This window comes from Haliotis cracherodii, unplaced genomic scaffold (assembly GCF_022045235.1).
Source record: "Haliotis cracherodii isolate W230 unplaced genomic scaffold, xgHalCrac1.p SCAF_28, whole genome shotgun sequence".
Taxonomy (NCBI): Eukaryota; Metazoa; Mollusca; class Gastropoda; order Lepetellida; family Haliotidae; genus Haliotis; species Haliotis cracherodii.
Window position 1 is genome coordinate 4,339,671 of NW_027266284.1, and position 17,678 is coordinate 4,357,348.

General features: G+C 41.6%; 1 protein-coding gene and 2 pseudogenes across 1 annotated transcript; all 3 read right to left on the reverse strand.

Moving 5' to 3' along the window:
- Positions 1-1,788: 1,788 nt before the first annotated feature.
- Positions 1,789-2,412, reverse strand: LOC139473330 (ATP-dependent DNA helicase RecQ-like). The gene has a single exon (XM_071255856.1). The coding sequence runs from the start codon at positions 2,410-2,412 to the stop codon at positions 1,789-1,791; it is 624 nt and encodes a 207-aa protein (XP_071111957.1).
- Positions 2,413-7,185: 4,773 nt separating this feature from the next.
- Positions 7,186-9,050, reverse strand: LOC139473406 (uncharacterized; annotated as a pseudogene).
- A 5,311-nt stretch (positions 9,051-14,361) lies between these two features.
- On the reverse strand, positions 14,362-16,226 carry LOC139473299 (titin-like; annotated as a pseudogene).
- Between the last annotated feature and the right edge of the window lie 1,452 nt (positions 16,227-17,678).

The window sequence follows — 17,678 nt, forward strand, 5'->3', positions numbered from 1 at the left end:
TCATTTATTTAAAGACCGCCGTCATTCAGCTGGAATATTGCTGAGTGTGGCGATAAACAACAAAAAACAAACAAACAGTTGTCTCAGATTATTCATATTTAAAACATGTATATATTTGTTACAGAGTATGTTTCTATTATATCCTACACACAGTAACAAACTACTATCAAAATACATTAATGAAAGATTGTTTCTGAAACTTATATACTGGAAATCTATTTCAGATACCACTGGGAGTGCTGCAAAAAAACGAACAATTCAATGACCAGATGACTGACATAGCGGAGTTTCTTCACCAGTTCGTTCCTGGCCACAGTGAAGACCTCAGTGACCGTTCTCGACCACAGAAGGTGCTCAGCGGAGGGGACTACCTCACCTTTGAGAGGCAGAAACAAGCCCATCATGCACTAGGAGATGGACCTACACCAAATTCCAGATTACAAGGACTTGTCCCAAAGATGGAAGAGTTCCATAACCAAGCTGAATTTCTAAAGGTATATATAATAACGAATATAATAATTGCAATTTAACAACAGAAGGACAGTTAATGTGTGGTTTATAAATTGGTTTATTGTTTTGTAACGGACTGGTCTTTGTGTAATACCTGACTACCTGATACTAATGAACACATTTGTTTTTTCAGGTTATATGGAAACACTTGTACTCGTCCTCCTCGAACAAGTCTGTTGGCACTCTGCATGCTGCAAGGAGCACAATAAATGCGGTGAATGTTACTCAGGATCCTCATGACAACTTTTACCCATGCTCTGAATTCATGGACAAGGTCACCACCGCCTACATCGTAACTGGGGGACTGCATCACTTCCAAATGGAACACCTCACTTCTGTCCCAACTCCAAATTACGTGGGTGCTGTTGGCAATCCATATGAAATGATTGACTATTTTCTAGGTCATGCAAAACAGTTTGTAGACAAGCACGTCTTACCGGAGGTTCCTCAACTGCCAGCTCATGGTCTCCAATCAAACACACTAGCCTGCAGGTACTGTGGAAAACTGTACCAGAGACCAAAAGCTCTCCGCAAACACGAGGCACGTTTGCATGGACATTCTGATCCGGAATATAATGCTGAAAGCAATCAGGATTCCACATCTTCAGCAGAATCAAGATCATCTGTGTATCAGTACACCCGTCTGTCTCTCATGCTTGGGCTTCTTCGAATGAATCACAACGATTCCATTCACATGGGAGATGGTGGCAGAATGATGAGACTAGTAAAGTGGTTCTGTTTATACTACAAGGCAAGCAAATGTCCAAAGTATGCATATGGTCTCCTTGAAACACAGGCAAAGGCATATGCTCTCCTATCTGAACGGCAGGCTTATAGATTGATATGGAACCGCACAGTCAACCATCAAGGCAGAGTCGACACCAATCATCCCAACGACCTCGACTTGGAGCATTGCAACAGGGCTTTCAAAGATGGTGTACATACTTACAAGGGGAGGTACACAGATAAGACAATTCTCAGAGTCAGCAGAAGTGCGCTGTCAATGGCAGAATTATGCAAAAAATACGACAAGTTGGCATTCTGCAAACAAAGTTCGGGAAGGCATGGAGTTGTTGATCCCTCTGGTGATATTCTGAAACTTGTAGAACAATTCCATGCCTTTGCAGCTCTATTCAATGAGGCAACAAGCCACTGCCACAGAGAATTCAAGAACATGCAGGATCCACTGTCCTCACTTAATATGAGTGACATCCAAAATTGGATTTCAGAAAGTCTGAAAGTCTTCAGTAGCCGCACATACTATGACATCTGAACCTTTCAGTCTTCTTCCGATGTGTAATTCAGTATCACATGGCTAAAACGAGACCCTGTTGCAATGTCGCTATCACTGGATGTTTCATGATCTTCATGTTCTGAGTCGGAGTGAGATGATGAGCTATCACTCGAGTCAAGGGAAGACTTGTACAACTCAAGAATATCACATCTACATTCACTGCATGGAGTATTGCATGTACATGAGCCGATGCAGTCACAGAGGCACTTGCAAGATATGGCACAGTTGTCACAGCACTTATGCAAAGGTTGAATTTGTTGAGGGTTCTGGTCAAATGACTTCAGTAGCTCAACTCGTCGACATAAGTTGGTTCTGACATACTGTTTCATTTCATCTGAAATATTCCGCCTGCCACTGAGACACTGTCTAAATTTCATGAGAAGAGCATGTGCCTGCTTTTCTGGATCCCTGCCTGCTCGTCCTGTCTCTTGAATATAATCCTCAACATTATTGGCTGGACCATAGTGGATGACGGTTTCCACACCTTGTAAGTCAAGTCCCATGCTGAATGATGTGGAGCAAAGGACTATCCTCTTGAAACCATTTGGATCCATGAAGGACTGGGACACATATTTCTTCACTTCCCTGTTTGTCTTGCTGTGGAACATGTCAAATAGACGATTCTTATGACTGTTAACTCCGTCTTCACTATTGTTTATGAACGCATCATGTTTTAGCTCTGATTTGAGAAAGTCAAAGAGATCCCCTATTTGCTTGATTTTGCGAAAAAAGATCAGCATCCTTGGTGTTTGTCGATTCCGCTCCCGCAACAGGGTAACTAACCATGAAAAATCCTGGCGAATGTTGCCACTGGTTGATATCTGCCAGTACTTGATGTTTTCTTTGTTGGGACTTAGGAGTATTTTTTCACAGCCGGACATACACATTTCATTAATTATCACATCTCGGGTTGACTTGGTTGCAGTTGCTGTTAGTGCAATCACTGGTATGCCTGGAGCTAGTGCCCTGAGTTCGCCAAGTGTTCCATACGCTGGTCGAAAGGCCTTTTTATTTCTATTATTCTTTTCACCCTTGTTACACTTGCCGCTGAAAAATACACAATTAAAGTGAAACTCTATTCAAGACGAGCATTATGAATGTCTTAAGCTGTTAAGGTTTGATTGTCATTTCTTATTCATACATATTCTGTATGTTGTTATGCATGATTGATGTTGAACTTCAATTCAATAATCAGCAGCTTGAAAATTGGCCGATTTCTTTTATGAAATTCAACTCCTTATAAGAAAATGATCAACATATCTATTGCAAAAACAACTGTTGGTTATTCAAGATCAACTTTAGTGTTTTAACTTAGCTAATGTTAGCAGTTGATGTATCCATTCCTTTTTCATAATGGCATTAACATACATTATAAAATGCCTCTACCTGGGGCTGCAGCCAAAGTTACAAATTTAACCCTTGTTTCAGAGCAACAATGTGTCAAGTTCATGATGATTGTAGAAGTGAGTGTGTGAGTTGGGTTTAACGCCGCTTTTAACAGTATTCCAGTTATAAGGTGGCGTGTCAGCTTAATGTGGGAGGAAAGCCCGAATTGATGCAGGTCTCAGACGTTTACCACTTCGGTGAAACCCACGGGCACGGGTATGGTGCTGACAAAGCTAGAAACATAATCGGGGCAAACCGGGATTCGAACCCGCAATCATAGATTTCTGGCGCAACTCTGCACAGCGAATCGCGGCGCCTTACACGACTGGGCCACCCGTGCCCCCGATTGTAGAAGTGATTGTATGTGACAAATGTACATTTTGAAATGTTAATACTTGTGCTTTAACTTTGACTTGATGAGAATCAAATTAGATATTTAGTGATCGTGACACACACACACACACACACACACACACACATACACACACACACACATATTGTATACACTTTATAGCTATTTGTGATCAGTGCACATATTTTTATACCTTTACATTGTGCAGTTTCATAGTGGGTAGTAAGAATATTTTGTGAATTTATACTTGTTTTATCATAACACATGTGAATGAGTGAATGTCGTCTCATACTGTAGTCAGCAATATTGCAGCTATATCAAGGCAGCCTGTAAACCAGTAATTGATATGCACACCATCCTAGTCATTAAAACATTCACTCGCCATGCCTAAGACCCTGGTTCGATGCCTGACATGGGTACTATGTGTGAAGCCCATTTCTGGTGTCCCCGTCGTGATATTGATGGGATATTGCCAAAAGATGCGTAAAACCATACTCTCTCATTCAACATGCCATGCCTTGACAGACAAAACGAAATGCAAATATAACATTTATACTTACAATTTTGCAATGCAGTGTGCTTCATCAATGAAAATTGCCTTCAAAATCTTCTCTTTAGTCAGGTCTTGAATGACATCACGCTGTGTTCCAAGAACTGTCTCTGGACTTGCAAATATTATGTCAATGTCACCAGACTGAATATCCTGAATTGATATTTGGTCCATTACATGTACAAGATCATCATCATCATCAGGAGTAGGGTCATGTTGACCCTTCAAATAAACAGATTTCAATCCAATAGATGAACACTTCTCTGTTTCTTTTTGTCATTAGTGCCACCAAGGGTGAAATAACAATCACAGTAGCATGTTTGGAGTTATTAAGTTTCTTAAACACGAATGGTGCTATTTCAAAAGTAAGTGATTTTCCTGTTCCTGTTGGAGAACAAAAAAGGACATCCTTTCCTCTGAGGTAACTTGCAATCACTTGTCTTTGATGATTCCTGAAGTGATCAATATGTAACTGTTGCTTTCCAAACGATACAGCTTCGTCAATAGCATTACCTTCCATACCAACAGTTATACTTGTAGTTAAATAGAGGGTATGCAGCAAACGCTTACAGAAAGCAGCACACACTTAAAACACAACATCAGTCCTTTGTTCAGGTCGGCAGTGTGTCAGATTCATGTTGACCACATGTGTGGAGATCAGCCATCCCAGGTCACACTGGTAATCCCCCCCCCATCTACGCCTCTCCCCACTGCCCCAGATGTATTTTGTTACAGTAAACCTAGATGGGAGCACTACCAGTGCTAGGCTGTCATCTGAACAAGATTCTCTGATATGATAAGAAAGGGACTTAAACCGCCACTTTTTCCTCCAGGAGGGAACGGAAGGCCTGTCAACTTTGAGACACAGCACAAGTCACACATTTGACCTCATAGGAGCAATTACACTCTTTATGTAAACAAATCACAATCACTTGTCTGATACGATACTGTATTGCCATAGTCAGCTACATGATGCCAAGAGTTTCATTACTGTGTTATGCTTTACAAAATTTTGATTTTCCCCAAAGAAATTAATTGCGGTTTTTGAAAGAATATCAATGATATTATATACACAGAGAGAAAAATAACAAAGTCAGTTCGCCACCACTTGTGTCCCATATATGGCTCATTTATCCTATTTGGGTATTTTGTTCGCACAAGTGACAACACACATTCCGGCATTATTTGTCTGTGATGGAAGACAACATGCTCCCCATCTCCCAGTCTCATCTTCTTTTGAACATATTCTGGTATTTTCCACCCGTTACAGTTGTCAATTATTTTCCAGAATTTATAGTAGAGAGCCTTTCTGATGGTGCAGTTATTAGGGCTTGGAGGGAGCGCATGTCCCATCCATCTGGCTGTTCCGTTGTTGGTGGCTACACAGGGTTTGATAAAACAGTAGGGGCATGTGCCCTCCTCCATTCGATTGTCACCCTCGGGATCTGGCTGATTTGCAATGTACTGTTCCCCGGGAATAGGGGAGTCCACTTGAATTTGTATACCTTACGTTTTGTAAATACATTTTTTGTTATTGTATATATAGTGAATGTAACTATTCTATAAACGGACATGGTTTACAAGGAGCATTATTTCGTGATTAATGTATATAAGTCATTTGATTAGTATATGCACTTTGACTGGATATATTCTTATTATGCAGTAACTGTTTCATTATTATCAAATTTGTAGCCCACAGACCTGTTGTCCTGCGATGTTCCGTAGCAGCCATATGTACAATATGCACCAATAACACATATTCACCACTAATGAACTGCGATATAATAGATTATATGGTCTCTGATGGTACACAAGTTGTTTGTAGTCAGCTTCTAAATGTATTTGTATGATTTTGTGATATTTGGCTCTGACTTGACCTGACAAGAGATCATGCCACTATAGCCATCATATATATGTATATATATAAATACATAGACATAATTTAGAAGTGAGATCTGCTTTGTTATATTTCAAGTGTTTTAATATGTTATGCTGCCTTGGACCTGAGAATTGTCCGCAGTCCCCAGCTGAGAGGCAGAGGGCCACACGACCCCTTATCCATAATTGTATGTGGCAGAGGAATGTAATGTTTAGAACATAAAGTGGGAAGCCGATTTGGGTGCTGAAAGGCTGTAACTGGCGGTTTAATTACCGTTCGCTATTTCGACCAGTCCTCTCCCCAAAATGACATGACTGTGGAATAGAGCTAGCTTGAGCTGGCTAGACTTGCTTTTGTATGCATTTCTAGATTATTATTTTTTCATAAAATAAATATATTCCACGGTCATGGTGCAGGACTAGCTTGGTCAGTACAAAGTAAAGTAGTGTTTGACAGTGCAGAGGAGTGAGTGAGTGAGTGAGTATGGTTTTTATGCCGCTTTTAGCAATATTCCAGCAAAATCACAGCGGAGCAATTGCTTTAACCACTAGGCCTGCCCAGAGTAGTGTATCAGGTGTAGAAACTAACATATTTAGTCCACTAGTCCTTATAATGATAGCATATAGCAAAATCCTTAAAAATGGCAAATTTCTACAAGTCCTTAAGATACCTTAACTATTGGGCAGTTTGGCAAGGACTACAGGACTAGTGCCAGTTTCTAAAGCTGGTGTATGAAAGTACATAGTAGACTCAAGTAGTGTATCACATTACATGATAGTGTAGATTAGGCCAGTCCATGGTAGGGTGAGGCAGTACAGTACATAGTAGAGTAGTGTAGGATAGTACAGAGTAGGGTAGTGTATGACAAAACATAGCAGAGTAGTGTATGACAGTGCATGGTAGAGTAGTGTCAGATTGTACATAGCAGAGTTGTGTAGGATAGTACATATTACAGAAGTGTAGCACAGTAGATGGTAGTACATTGTAGGGTAGTGTATGGCAAAACATAGTAGTGTATGACAGTGCATGGTAGAGTAGTGTCAGATTGTACATAGCAGAGTAGTGTAGGATAGTACATAGTACAGAAGTATAGCACAGTACAAAGTACAGCAAAAACAAGGACTATAAGTGAAAGACATGTTGAAGATAATGTATAAACATCAACCTAACTATACACTAATCTATACCTACCTGTCGCCTGCACCTTACAGTGTTTAGAAGAAGTCCCTGGTGCCAGACGAGAGACTGGAGCTGTACTCAGCCAAGAGAGCTCCCAGGTCCTCCAGAGTGTCCTGGGGCTCCTCCAGTCTTGCCTGCTTCACAGCTTGGGGCACCTCGCTGTTGTCATCTGGGCACTTCCTCTTGCGTGAGGGCAGTGACTCCTTGCTGGGCTCAGCAGTGGGTTTCTTCTTTTTCCTTAAAATGAGTTTGGTAAGATACAGATATTCCACATCATATTCATCATCAGAGTTGGGCTCACATCTGTCCACTGACTTGGCAGAATTTACACTTACTGTTGCAACAGTGACACTACCTGACTTAGGATTCTCTGATGCCGGAACAACCTTATCCTTTACGGTCTTAACAGGGACAGGGAATGTCTTGCAACCTGTACTGGGCAAGACAGACTTTGGCTTTAAGTAAGCACCGTCAGCAGACAACAACTGTTCAGCAAAACTAATGTTAGGTGAGGCCTTAATGATACTATTTCTACCCCCAGACTTTGTGATATAATTCCCAAGGGGTCTGCTCTGGGTTTTGATGTGCTGAGCTCCAAGAGGCTGAGGAACAAAGTAGGGCTTGCTCTCTGGCTGATACTTGCTCATTTTCTCCTTCGGAAAGCGAGGCTTTGGCTGAGGTTTTGGCCTGAACGTGCGTGGCTTGCGTTTGCAGGGCTTGAGCTCAGGTTTTAGCTTTTGATGGACATTGGGTTTGGGGTAACTTGTTGTAGGCATGGCAGGAGTTTCAACATGGGCTATAGACTGGGGATGAGGAACTGGACTGGGTGGGTCAAGTTGGGGCAGAACACAGGAGAAGGCCTAATGGGCGATACAGTCATTGTATCATTTTTATGTTTCATGATCATGTAAGTATAAGTATATTTATCTTTTGAATCATGGTTTTGAGTTTTAAACTCATCCAAAAAAAAAAGAATACCCCTGCATACCTCTGGTCTCATCAGCTCCAGGTCTAGCACTGAACTGGGCAGGCTGACAGGCGGCTGGCTGACAGGTATCGTCTCCCTACGTCTACTGCAAGGTGATGGCTGGACTGCAGGAGTAAGGGGGATACCAGTCACAGATGGCTGAATTCCAGGCTGCAGGAGTTTTGGCTGTAAGTAACCAGCACCCAGGGAGAGGTTAACAGGATTACCAGCTGGTATCCAGATAGTCTTGTTGTCTACCAGACATCTGGTCCCATCTCCCATCACCACTGTCAGCAACCCAGAGGGCAAGCAGGTCACAGGCACTGTAACATGAATGGTTTACTAAACTGCCTACAAAATAATTCGTCATTTTGATAATAGTGAAGTCCAACATCTAACTGGAAACCGTTTATTAGATTTACGTTTTTTCAAAAAAAGTTTAGCATGTGAGCAGGAATTCTACTAAGTCGAAAATGTTGTGTATCATGTTCACTTTTTATGCTACAACTTAAATTCCCTAAAATGTTCAGGCTGCCAATCACCATCTTAAGTTATTGTGAAACACTACAATATAAGACACTGAGAATTCCGAAGACTGAATTTGTTTTTTGTGCAACTCTATAATGTAAGAACTACATACAGACAATGGCAATTTGAACTGATATATGGAAACATTAGCGTTTCATTGCTTGCATTGTAAACACATTAAAACAATTACATGTCCCTTTTTGTCACTGGTCAAAATACAAACTTTATATACCTGCCGTAGTAGGATTCATAGTTTTCTCCACCTCTTCAAGTCGTACACACTTTTAGAGTCGTATTTTGCACGATAAAACTGAGAACACTTCCAGTGATATCTCTCAAAATGGCTGACACACAGGAAGGGCTAACTGTTGTCATGACGCCGCTACTCTAGGCAAAACCACGCATGCGTCGACTTTATGCATAACTCAGCACTTCCGTCTGCCTTACATTGTAAATATATATAGATCTACATCAACACTTTGTTGTCATCAGTATGAGTTGAACTTGGAGAACAAACCTTGTGAAATACGAAGGTCATTCCAAGGGAAGCTACTCTAGTAGAGTTTGATATGTAAAAGTAGTTATCTTGCTTTGAATGAGGATTTTATGATCGCTTTAATTAATCTACTTGATAGTAGATAGTGAGTGAGTCAGTTCGAATTCGTTGTTAGTTGAGGGCCACGTGTGCCCCCTTTGCAATGTTAAATAAAATACACCAACACTTCATCTGTTAAGGTTTAGGCAGTGCCATTGTATTTAGTAATTAAAAAACAAATTACGTCAATGTATTACTTTCTATCAGATTAAGGGTGTGTTCAAGATTGGCAGTGCCACAATGGCCACTACATGAATCAAACACGAGTCATCTATATATCCCCGGAAATCCTAATCTAATGCAAAATAATCCAATAGAAGGGAAGCCAATTAAGTCACTGTAACTTAATATTCATTAACTCCTTCTGCTGGCAACAATGGTTGGTACATGAATAAAAATAGCGCCAAGGCACAGTTGCTCAACAGGAATATTCACAGTGAGGGCAGGTGGGGAAATGGAGGACATTGGAGGAGGGTTGGGGGGTGGGATGTGGAGGGATGTACACTCGTAGGCTGGAAGTAGGGGCAGGTGAGGAAATCGAAGACATGGGAGCAGGAGAGGGGAAATGACGTACTCTCGTGGGCCGGAGGAACGTCAGGTGGGAAAATGGGGGACATTTGAGGAAGACAGGTGAAGTACATTGTTAGGACTGAGGTAGGGGCAGGTGGGGAATTGGAGGACATTGGAGGCGGAGAAGGGAAGAGAAGAACACTGGTAGGACTGAGATAGGGGCAGATGGGGAATCGGAGGATATAGGAGCAGGAGAGGGGAAGGGAAGTTCACTGGTAGGACGGAGGTAGGGGCAGGTGGGGGGAATCGGAGGATATAGGAGCAGGAGAGGGGAAGGGAAGTACATTGTTAGGACGGAGGTAGGGGCAGGTGGAGAAAAGGAGGACATTTGAAAGGAGAGGGGAAGGGAAGTACATTGTTATTTCGGAGGTAGGGGCAGGTGGGGGGCATTGGAGGATATAGGAGCAGGAGAGGGGAGGGGAAGGGAAGTACATTGATAGGACGGAGGTAGGGGCAGGTGGGGAAATGGAGGACAATGGAGGAGGAGAGGGGAAGTAATTTGTGTGACGGATGTAGGAGCAGATAGAGGAAAGGGGGTACATGGGAGTATTTGTGGAGAAGGGAAGTGAGGTGGAAGGCCTGAAGTAGGTATAGACAGGGAAACGAAATGGAGATAGGACACAGAGAAAAGAAGGGAAGAACAGTTGCTGGATGGAGGTAGGAACAATTTGGGAAAGTAGGAGCTGGTTGATAAATAGGAATAAATAGGAGACAAGGGAGAAGGATAGAAGAAAAGAAAAGTGGTTGGGAAAACTGGGGACATGAGCGAACGGGACAGGGGGAGGGGATAATACAGAGGCGGCATGAAGGTGGGACACATGGAGAAATGGAAGATATAAAGGAGTAGGACAGGGGAAGGAAAGTATAATTAGAGAACGGAGGTCAGGGCTGGTGTGGAGATGGGGGGATTAGAGTAGGAGAGGTGAGTTGATCTATAAGGGTTCGAAACTGCAAGAAGAAACTGGTCGTGAATTTGATGACATGGGAGTAGCCGAGCTGAAGGGAACTATTGTGAAAGGTCGGAGGTATGGACTGGTGGGAAATTAGGGTCATGGTCTATGAGAGAGGATGGGAAGTAAAGTGGGAGGACGATGGTAAGGGAGAAAATATACTAAAATTGAAATTCAGAGGTCGTGTAGCATTGTCCTCAATGGAATAGTGCAATAAGTCCTTTGTTAAGCCTTGTTAACGTATTGAGACCATTTGTGAAAATTAATGTCAGATTAACAAGAGAAACCTGATATGAACAATAGGTCTGGCACACTGTAATCGGCCACGAACCATCTCTTGGGACTTGTACAACTAACGTTGAACACTGCCACACGTGTGCTACATATGATATTGCTAGGGTATTTCTAATTCACTTTTGGTTTCAACAAAGAAAGTAAATGCGCCATCATGTGCCTGGATTTCTGGTCCATCATTTGATTGTCTGGTTTGTTTACATGCTCCCGTGGCATGGCAGGAGTACTGCTGTGTTGTGCCAGGAAACAAAGATATACTTTCTTATGCAAATTATGCAGGAACTACCTGTAGGACAGGAAATGTTTACCATTTTCGTGAGCACCTGGTGTCATCACTGATTTTCAGGCAAAAGTATGTTCATGGCTATTTTGCCCTTTCGAGCAACTGAATTTGCTTATTTTATGACAAGGACGTTTAATAATTTACAGCAGTATAAAACCATACACAGTCCTCAGTTTCTATGTTGCTTTTAATTAAAGGAATAAAAAGGTAATTGAGCTTGGGAATGACATTATTTCCGTCATGTTATGTCATACATTGGTCATAAATAAACTGTTTCGGATTTCATATGTCAGAAAAGAAAGTTTTATAGTTTTTATGTTTTCATAAGAAACATTCTCTTAATAGTTGAGAGAATGGCTCTGCCAAATGTACGAGCTGACATTAAACTGTGAAAATGCCACAAGTACATCTAAATGAGACAAATCTGTGTCTCAACCGTGTATTGCTCAGGAAGAAGTATATGATGTGAAACAATATGTTCTTGATAAATCAATGCATGTGTCATCATTGCTCATCAGAGTGACCCACCTTTTGTGTCCAGATCATGAAACATTTACCGTTCACCAATGCTTCTCTTTAGAATGTGTTAGTGACAATTGCTGCTAGTTGTGAAAAGTGATCTATGGAGGACCAGCTGTGGCATGCATATTATATCAACTTATGATCAGTGCTCATCAGAGTAACACTTTTTGGTTTCCATATTAGAAAACTTTTACCTGTCACCCATTCTTGTCTTAAGAATGTGTAGGTCAAATCAGCTGCTGGCTGCGAATATTACTTGATGGAGGACCAGCTGTGACCTGGTTTGTTGTGTGTCATCGTGGTTTGTCTGGTCCAGACTGGATTACCTTACATGCCGCCACATTACAGCTGTAAAATTACCCATTACTTCAATCACTCACCCATTGACCTGTTAACCATAACATGTTCCATGTGTGTGTTGCTGCATTCAGAGAAACACCTGAGGCTATAGAAGTACAATACAGATGTATCTGTCTATTGGTTTGGAAAATGATACAGGTACTCACTCACATCTTACCAAGTATGTTCCACATTTGTTTTACTCACATCAGAGGTATCCATTCTCACCTTGACAGTCAAACAAAAATATTTCTGATTTTGTGTGAGAAAATACCTCAATGGACACATCATATGTTGTCTCTTGTCGCTATATTGCGACAATATTGCCAGTATGATGTAACGTTTAGCTGAAAGTCAGACACAGTAATTAAAACAACTGCTCACATGTTCTTTTAACATCTGGTGCTAAGTATCTGACAAATAATCAAAGTAAAATTAAAATTTGATACTCCCGAGAATATTTTTAGTCATGAGTGATGCACAAAAAATCTCAAAGTTACATTTGTGTGGGATTGATGAGGGTGCCAACCACCGTTTTGGAATACTGATGCCCATATTCCAATGTTGAAAATATTTTTCGTCTTTTTTTGTTTCTTGCAAGGAGTGACAATTCAGTAACACATTTTGCTCTAAGCTTACGAGCATGCTTAGCCATGCATTGTTTGTGAAATGCCAGTTTAATTACTTGAACACAGATATGGCTCAAGGACTTCTGACAACTTATTGTTGCAATTGGTTCAAGTTAAATTGTTCTCGTCAAGCAGTGTTTGTGTGACATTGAGGATTAAAATCACAGAACATAATGGTGGCTTTTCGTTGAAGACATATGCTGATAGTTCATGACCACTCACAGTCAGATACTGTGATACACATCTCCAAGATAATGCTGTTAACTATCTATTATTGTTTGTTGCTTATACCTTGCTTAGCAATATACTTTTATTCAAATTGTTTCACTACCTTTACTAACCACACAATTCAACTTCAGTTATTGAAATAAAACATAACTACTACTTAGACTGCAAAGTGATATTTTATTATGAAACCATTGTAGACATAAGTTAGAAACAAAAACATGTTTTTCAGTTACATACTAAATAAACGGCCTCCAACCTCCCCTCACAGCCGTCCCTTTCCACTCTTCACATACACTTACAAAACTGTACAGTGACATGTTTCCACAGTCTATTTTTTATCACTTGATAGTACAGACAACATTTAGATGGTTCATAGTGAAAAAAAAACAGGAAAGAGTAGAGACAACACAAATAGAGAGTATATAACAGGAAAGAGCAGGATAGTAGAGGGAACATTAAACAAATAGAGCGTACATAACAAGAAAGAGTAGGATAGTAGAGGCAACATTAAGAAAATAGATAGTACGAGACAGAAAAGAGTAGATTGTAGAGGGAAAATGAAGATTATATGAAAAATAGTAGAGAGGACATCAAGATAGTTAGTAGTACAAGGAAGGGAAGATGGTGATCGTAGAGAGAAGAAAACTAAATAACAGACAGTACAAGAGAGGAGTGAGTGGGATAGGAGAGACGTCAATAAGATAGTAGATAGTACAAGGCAAGAAAGTATGGTTTTACGCCGCTTTTAGCAATATTCCAGCAATATCAGGGCGGGGGACACCAGAAATGGGCTTCACACATTGTACCCATCTTGGGAATCGAACCCGGGTCTTCGGCCAGATGACCAAACGCTTAACCACTGGGCTACCCGAATGCCTAACAGAGTAGAGAGACAGCAGTAGGATGATATAGTAGGAAAATGGGATAGTACAGAGTGGTGCATCAATTATTGGTACTGAGAAATGTTTGAAGGGAAGAACAGGATAGCAGAGAATGGAGAAAAGAAGAAAATAACAAAGTACAGATGTGAAAGAAATTTCAAAGTAGAGTAGTGTAGGATAGTACATTGTACAGAAGTGTAGCACAGTAGGCAGTAGTACAGAGTAGGGTAGTGTATGGCAAAACATAGTAGAGTAGTGTAAGATAGTACATAGGACAGAAGTGTAGCACAGTAGATGGTAGTGTAGAGCACAACCGTACTGCAAAAACAAGGACTATAACCGAAAGACATGTTGAAGATAATGTATAAACATCAACCTAACTATACACTAATCTATACCTACCTGTCGCCTGCACCTTACAGTGTTTAGAAGAAGTCCCTGGTGCCACATAAGACACTGGAGCTGTACTCAGCCAGGAGAGCTCCCAGGTCCTCCAGAGTGTCCTGGGGCTCCTCCAGTCTTGCCTGCTTCACAGCTTGGGGCACCTCGCTGTTGTCATCTGGGCACTTCCTCTTGCGTGAGGGCAGTGACTCCTTGCTGGGCTCAGCAGTGGGTTTCTTCTTTTTCCTTAAAATGAGTTTGGTAAGATACAGATATTCCACATCATATTCATCATCAGAGTTGGGCTCACATCTGTCCACTGACTTGGCAGAATTTACACTTACTGTTGCAACAGTGACACCACCTGACTTAGGACTCTCTGATGCCGAAACAACCTTATCCTTTACGGTCTTAACAGGGACAGGGAATGTCTTGCAACCTGTACTGGGCAAGACAGACTTTGGCTTTAAGTAAGCACCGTCAGCAGACAACAACTGTTCAGTAAAACTAATGTTAGGTGAGGCCTTAATGATACTATTTCTACCCCCAGACTTTGTGATATGGTTCCCAAAGGATCTGCTCTGGGTTTTGATGTGCTGAGCTCCAAGAGGCTGAGGAACAAAGTAGGGCTTGCTCTCTGGCTGATACTTGCTCATTTTCTCCTTCGGAAAGCGAGGCTTTGGCTGAGGTTTTGGCCTGAACGTGCGTGGCTTGCGTTTGCAGGGCTTGAGCTCAGGTTTTAGCTTTTGATGGATATTGGGTTTGGGGTAACTTGTTGTAGGCATGGCAGGAGTTTCAACATGGGCTATAGACTGGGGATGAACTGGACTGGATGGGTCAAGTTGGGGCAGAACACAGGAGAAGGCCTAATGGGCGATACAGTCATTGTATCATTTTTATGTTTCATGATCACGTAAGTATAAGTATATTCATCTTTTGAATTATGGTTTTGAGATTTAAACTCATCAAAAAAAAAGAAAGAATACCCCTGCATACCTCTGGTCTCATCAGCTCCAGGTCTAGCACAAAACTGGGCAGGCTGACAGGCGGCTGACTGACAGGCATTATCTCCCTACGTCTACTGCAAGGTGATGGCAGGACTGGAAGAGTAAGGGGGATACCAGTCACAGATGACTGAACTCCAGGCTGCAGGAGTTTTGGCTGTTGGTAACCAGCACCCAGGGAGAGGTTAACAGGATTACCAGCTGGTATCCAGATAGTCTTGTTATCTATCAAACATCTGGTCCCATCTCCCATCACCACTGTTGGCAACCCAGAGGGCAAGCAGGTCACATGCACTGTAACATGAATAGTTTACTAAACTGCCTACAAAATAATTCGTCATTTTGATAATAGTGAAGACCAACATCTAACTGGAAACCGTTTATTAGATTTAAGTCTTTTCAAAACAAGTTTAGCATGTGTGCACGAATTCTACGAAGTCGAAAATGTTGTGTATCATGTTCACTTTTTATGCCAGTACAACTTAAATTCCCTAAAATGTTCAGGTTGCCAATCACCATCTTAAGTTATTGTGAAACACTACAATATAAGACACTGAGAATTCCGAAGATTGTTGTTGGTTTTTGTGCAACTCTATAACATAAGACCTACATACAGACAATGACAATTTGAACTGATATATGGAAACATCAGCGTTTCATTGTTTGCATTGTAAACACATTAAAACAATTACATGTCCCTTTGTCACTGGTCAAAATACAAACTTTATATACCTGCTGTAGTAGGATTCATAGTTTTCTCCACCTCTTCAAGTCGTACACACTTTTAGAGTCGTATTTTGCACGATAAAACTGAGAACACTTCCAGTGATATCTCTCAAAATGGCTGACACACAGGAAGGCCTAACTGTTGTCATGACGCCGCTACTCTAGGCAAAACCACGCATGCGTCGACTTTATGCATAACTCAGCACTTCCGTCTGCCTTACATTGTAAATATATATAGATCTACATCAACACTTTGTTGTCATCAGTATGAGTTGAACATGGAGAACAAACCTTGTGAAATACGAAGGTCATTCCAAGGGAAGCTACTCTAGTAGAGTTTGATATGTAAAAGGAGTTATCTTGCGTGAATGAGGATTTTATGATCGCTTTTATGAATCTACTTCATGTTTGCAATGATAGTGAGTGAGTCAGTTCGAATTCGTTGTTAGTTGTGGGCCACGTGTGCCCCCTTTGCAATGTTAAATAAAATACACCGACACTACATCTGTTAAGGTTTAGGCAGTGCCATTGTATCTAGAATTTAATAAACAAATTACGTCAATGTATTATTTTCTATCAGATTAAGGGTGTGTTCAAGATTGGCAGTGCCATAATGGCTACTACAGGAATCAAACACGAGTCATCTATATATATCCCCGGAAATCCTAATCTAATGCAAAATAATCCTATAGAAGGGAAGCCAATAAAGTCACTGTAAAATAATATTCATTAACTCCTTCCGCTGGCAATAATGGTTGGTGCATGAATAAAAATAGCGCCAAGGCACAGTTGCTCAACAGGAATATTCAAAGGGATAGTGAAATTCTTGCCATAAAGTAAGAAATGTGTGGCTGGGAACTGGTTGTGTATATATTTGTTCCATCAATGAGGACAGCGTGATATTCTTGAAAATTGTTTAATTGTTCTGTACTGCTCTTAACATGATAACAGATGATATGAAAAGAAGTATATTGGGAAGCCGGGGGTAGGGACAGGTGGGGAAATGGCTGACATAGAGTAGGTGAGGAAATGGGAACTATAGTGGTTGCGTGGAAGTAGGGCAGGTGGGGAAATGGAGGACATTGGAGGAGGGGTAGGGGGTAGGAGGCTGGAAGTAGGGGCAGGTGAGGAAATCGAAGACATGGGAGCAGGAGAGGGGAAATGACGTACTCTCGTGGGCCGGAGGTACGTCAGGTGGGAAAATGGGGGGCACTGGAGGAGGAGATGTGAAGTACGTTGTTAGGACTGAGGTAGGGGCAGGTGGGGAATTGGAGGACATTGGTGGCGGAGAGGGGAAGACAAGAACACTGGTAGGACGGGGGTAGAGCAGGTGGAGAAAAGGAGAACATTTGAGGTGGAGAGGGGAAGGTAAGAACACTAGTAGGACGGGGGTAGAGCAGGTGGAGAAAAGGAGGACATTTGAAAGGAGAGGGGAAGGGAAGTACATTGTTAGTACGGAGGTAGGGGCAGGTGGGGAATCGGAGGATATAGGAGCAGGAGAGGGGAAGGGAAGTACATTGTTAGGACGGAGGTAGGGGCAGGTGGGGAAATGGAGGACAATGGAGGAGGAGAGGGGAAGTAATTTGTGTGACGGATGTAGGAGCAGGTAGAGGAAAGGGGGTACATGGGAG

Excerpts from the sequence above, each read along its gene's own strand:
- LOC139473330 (XM_071255856.1), bottom strand. The coding sequence starts at position 2,412 with ATGTTCCACAGCAAGACAAACAGGGAAGTGAAGAAATATGTGTCCCAG.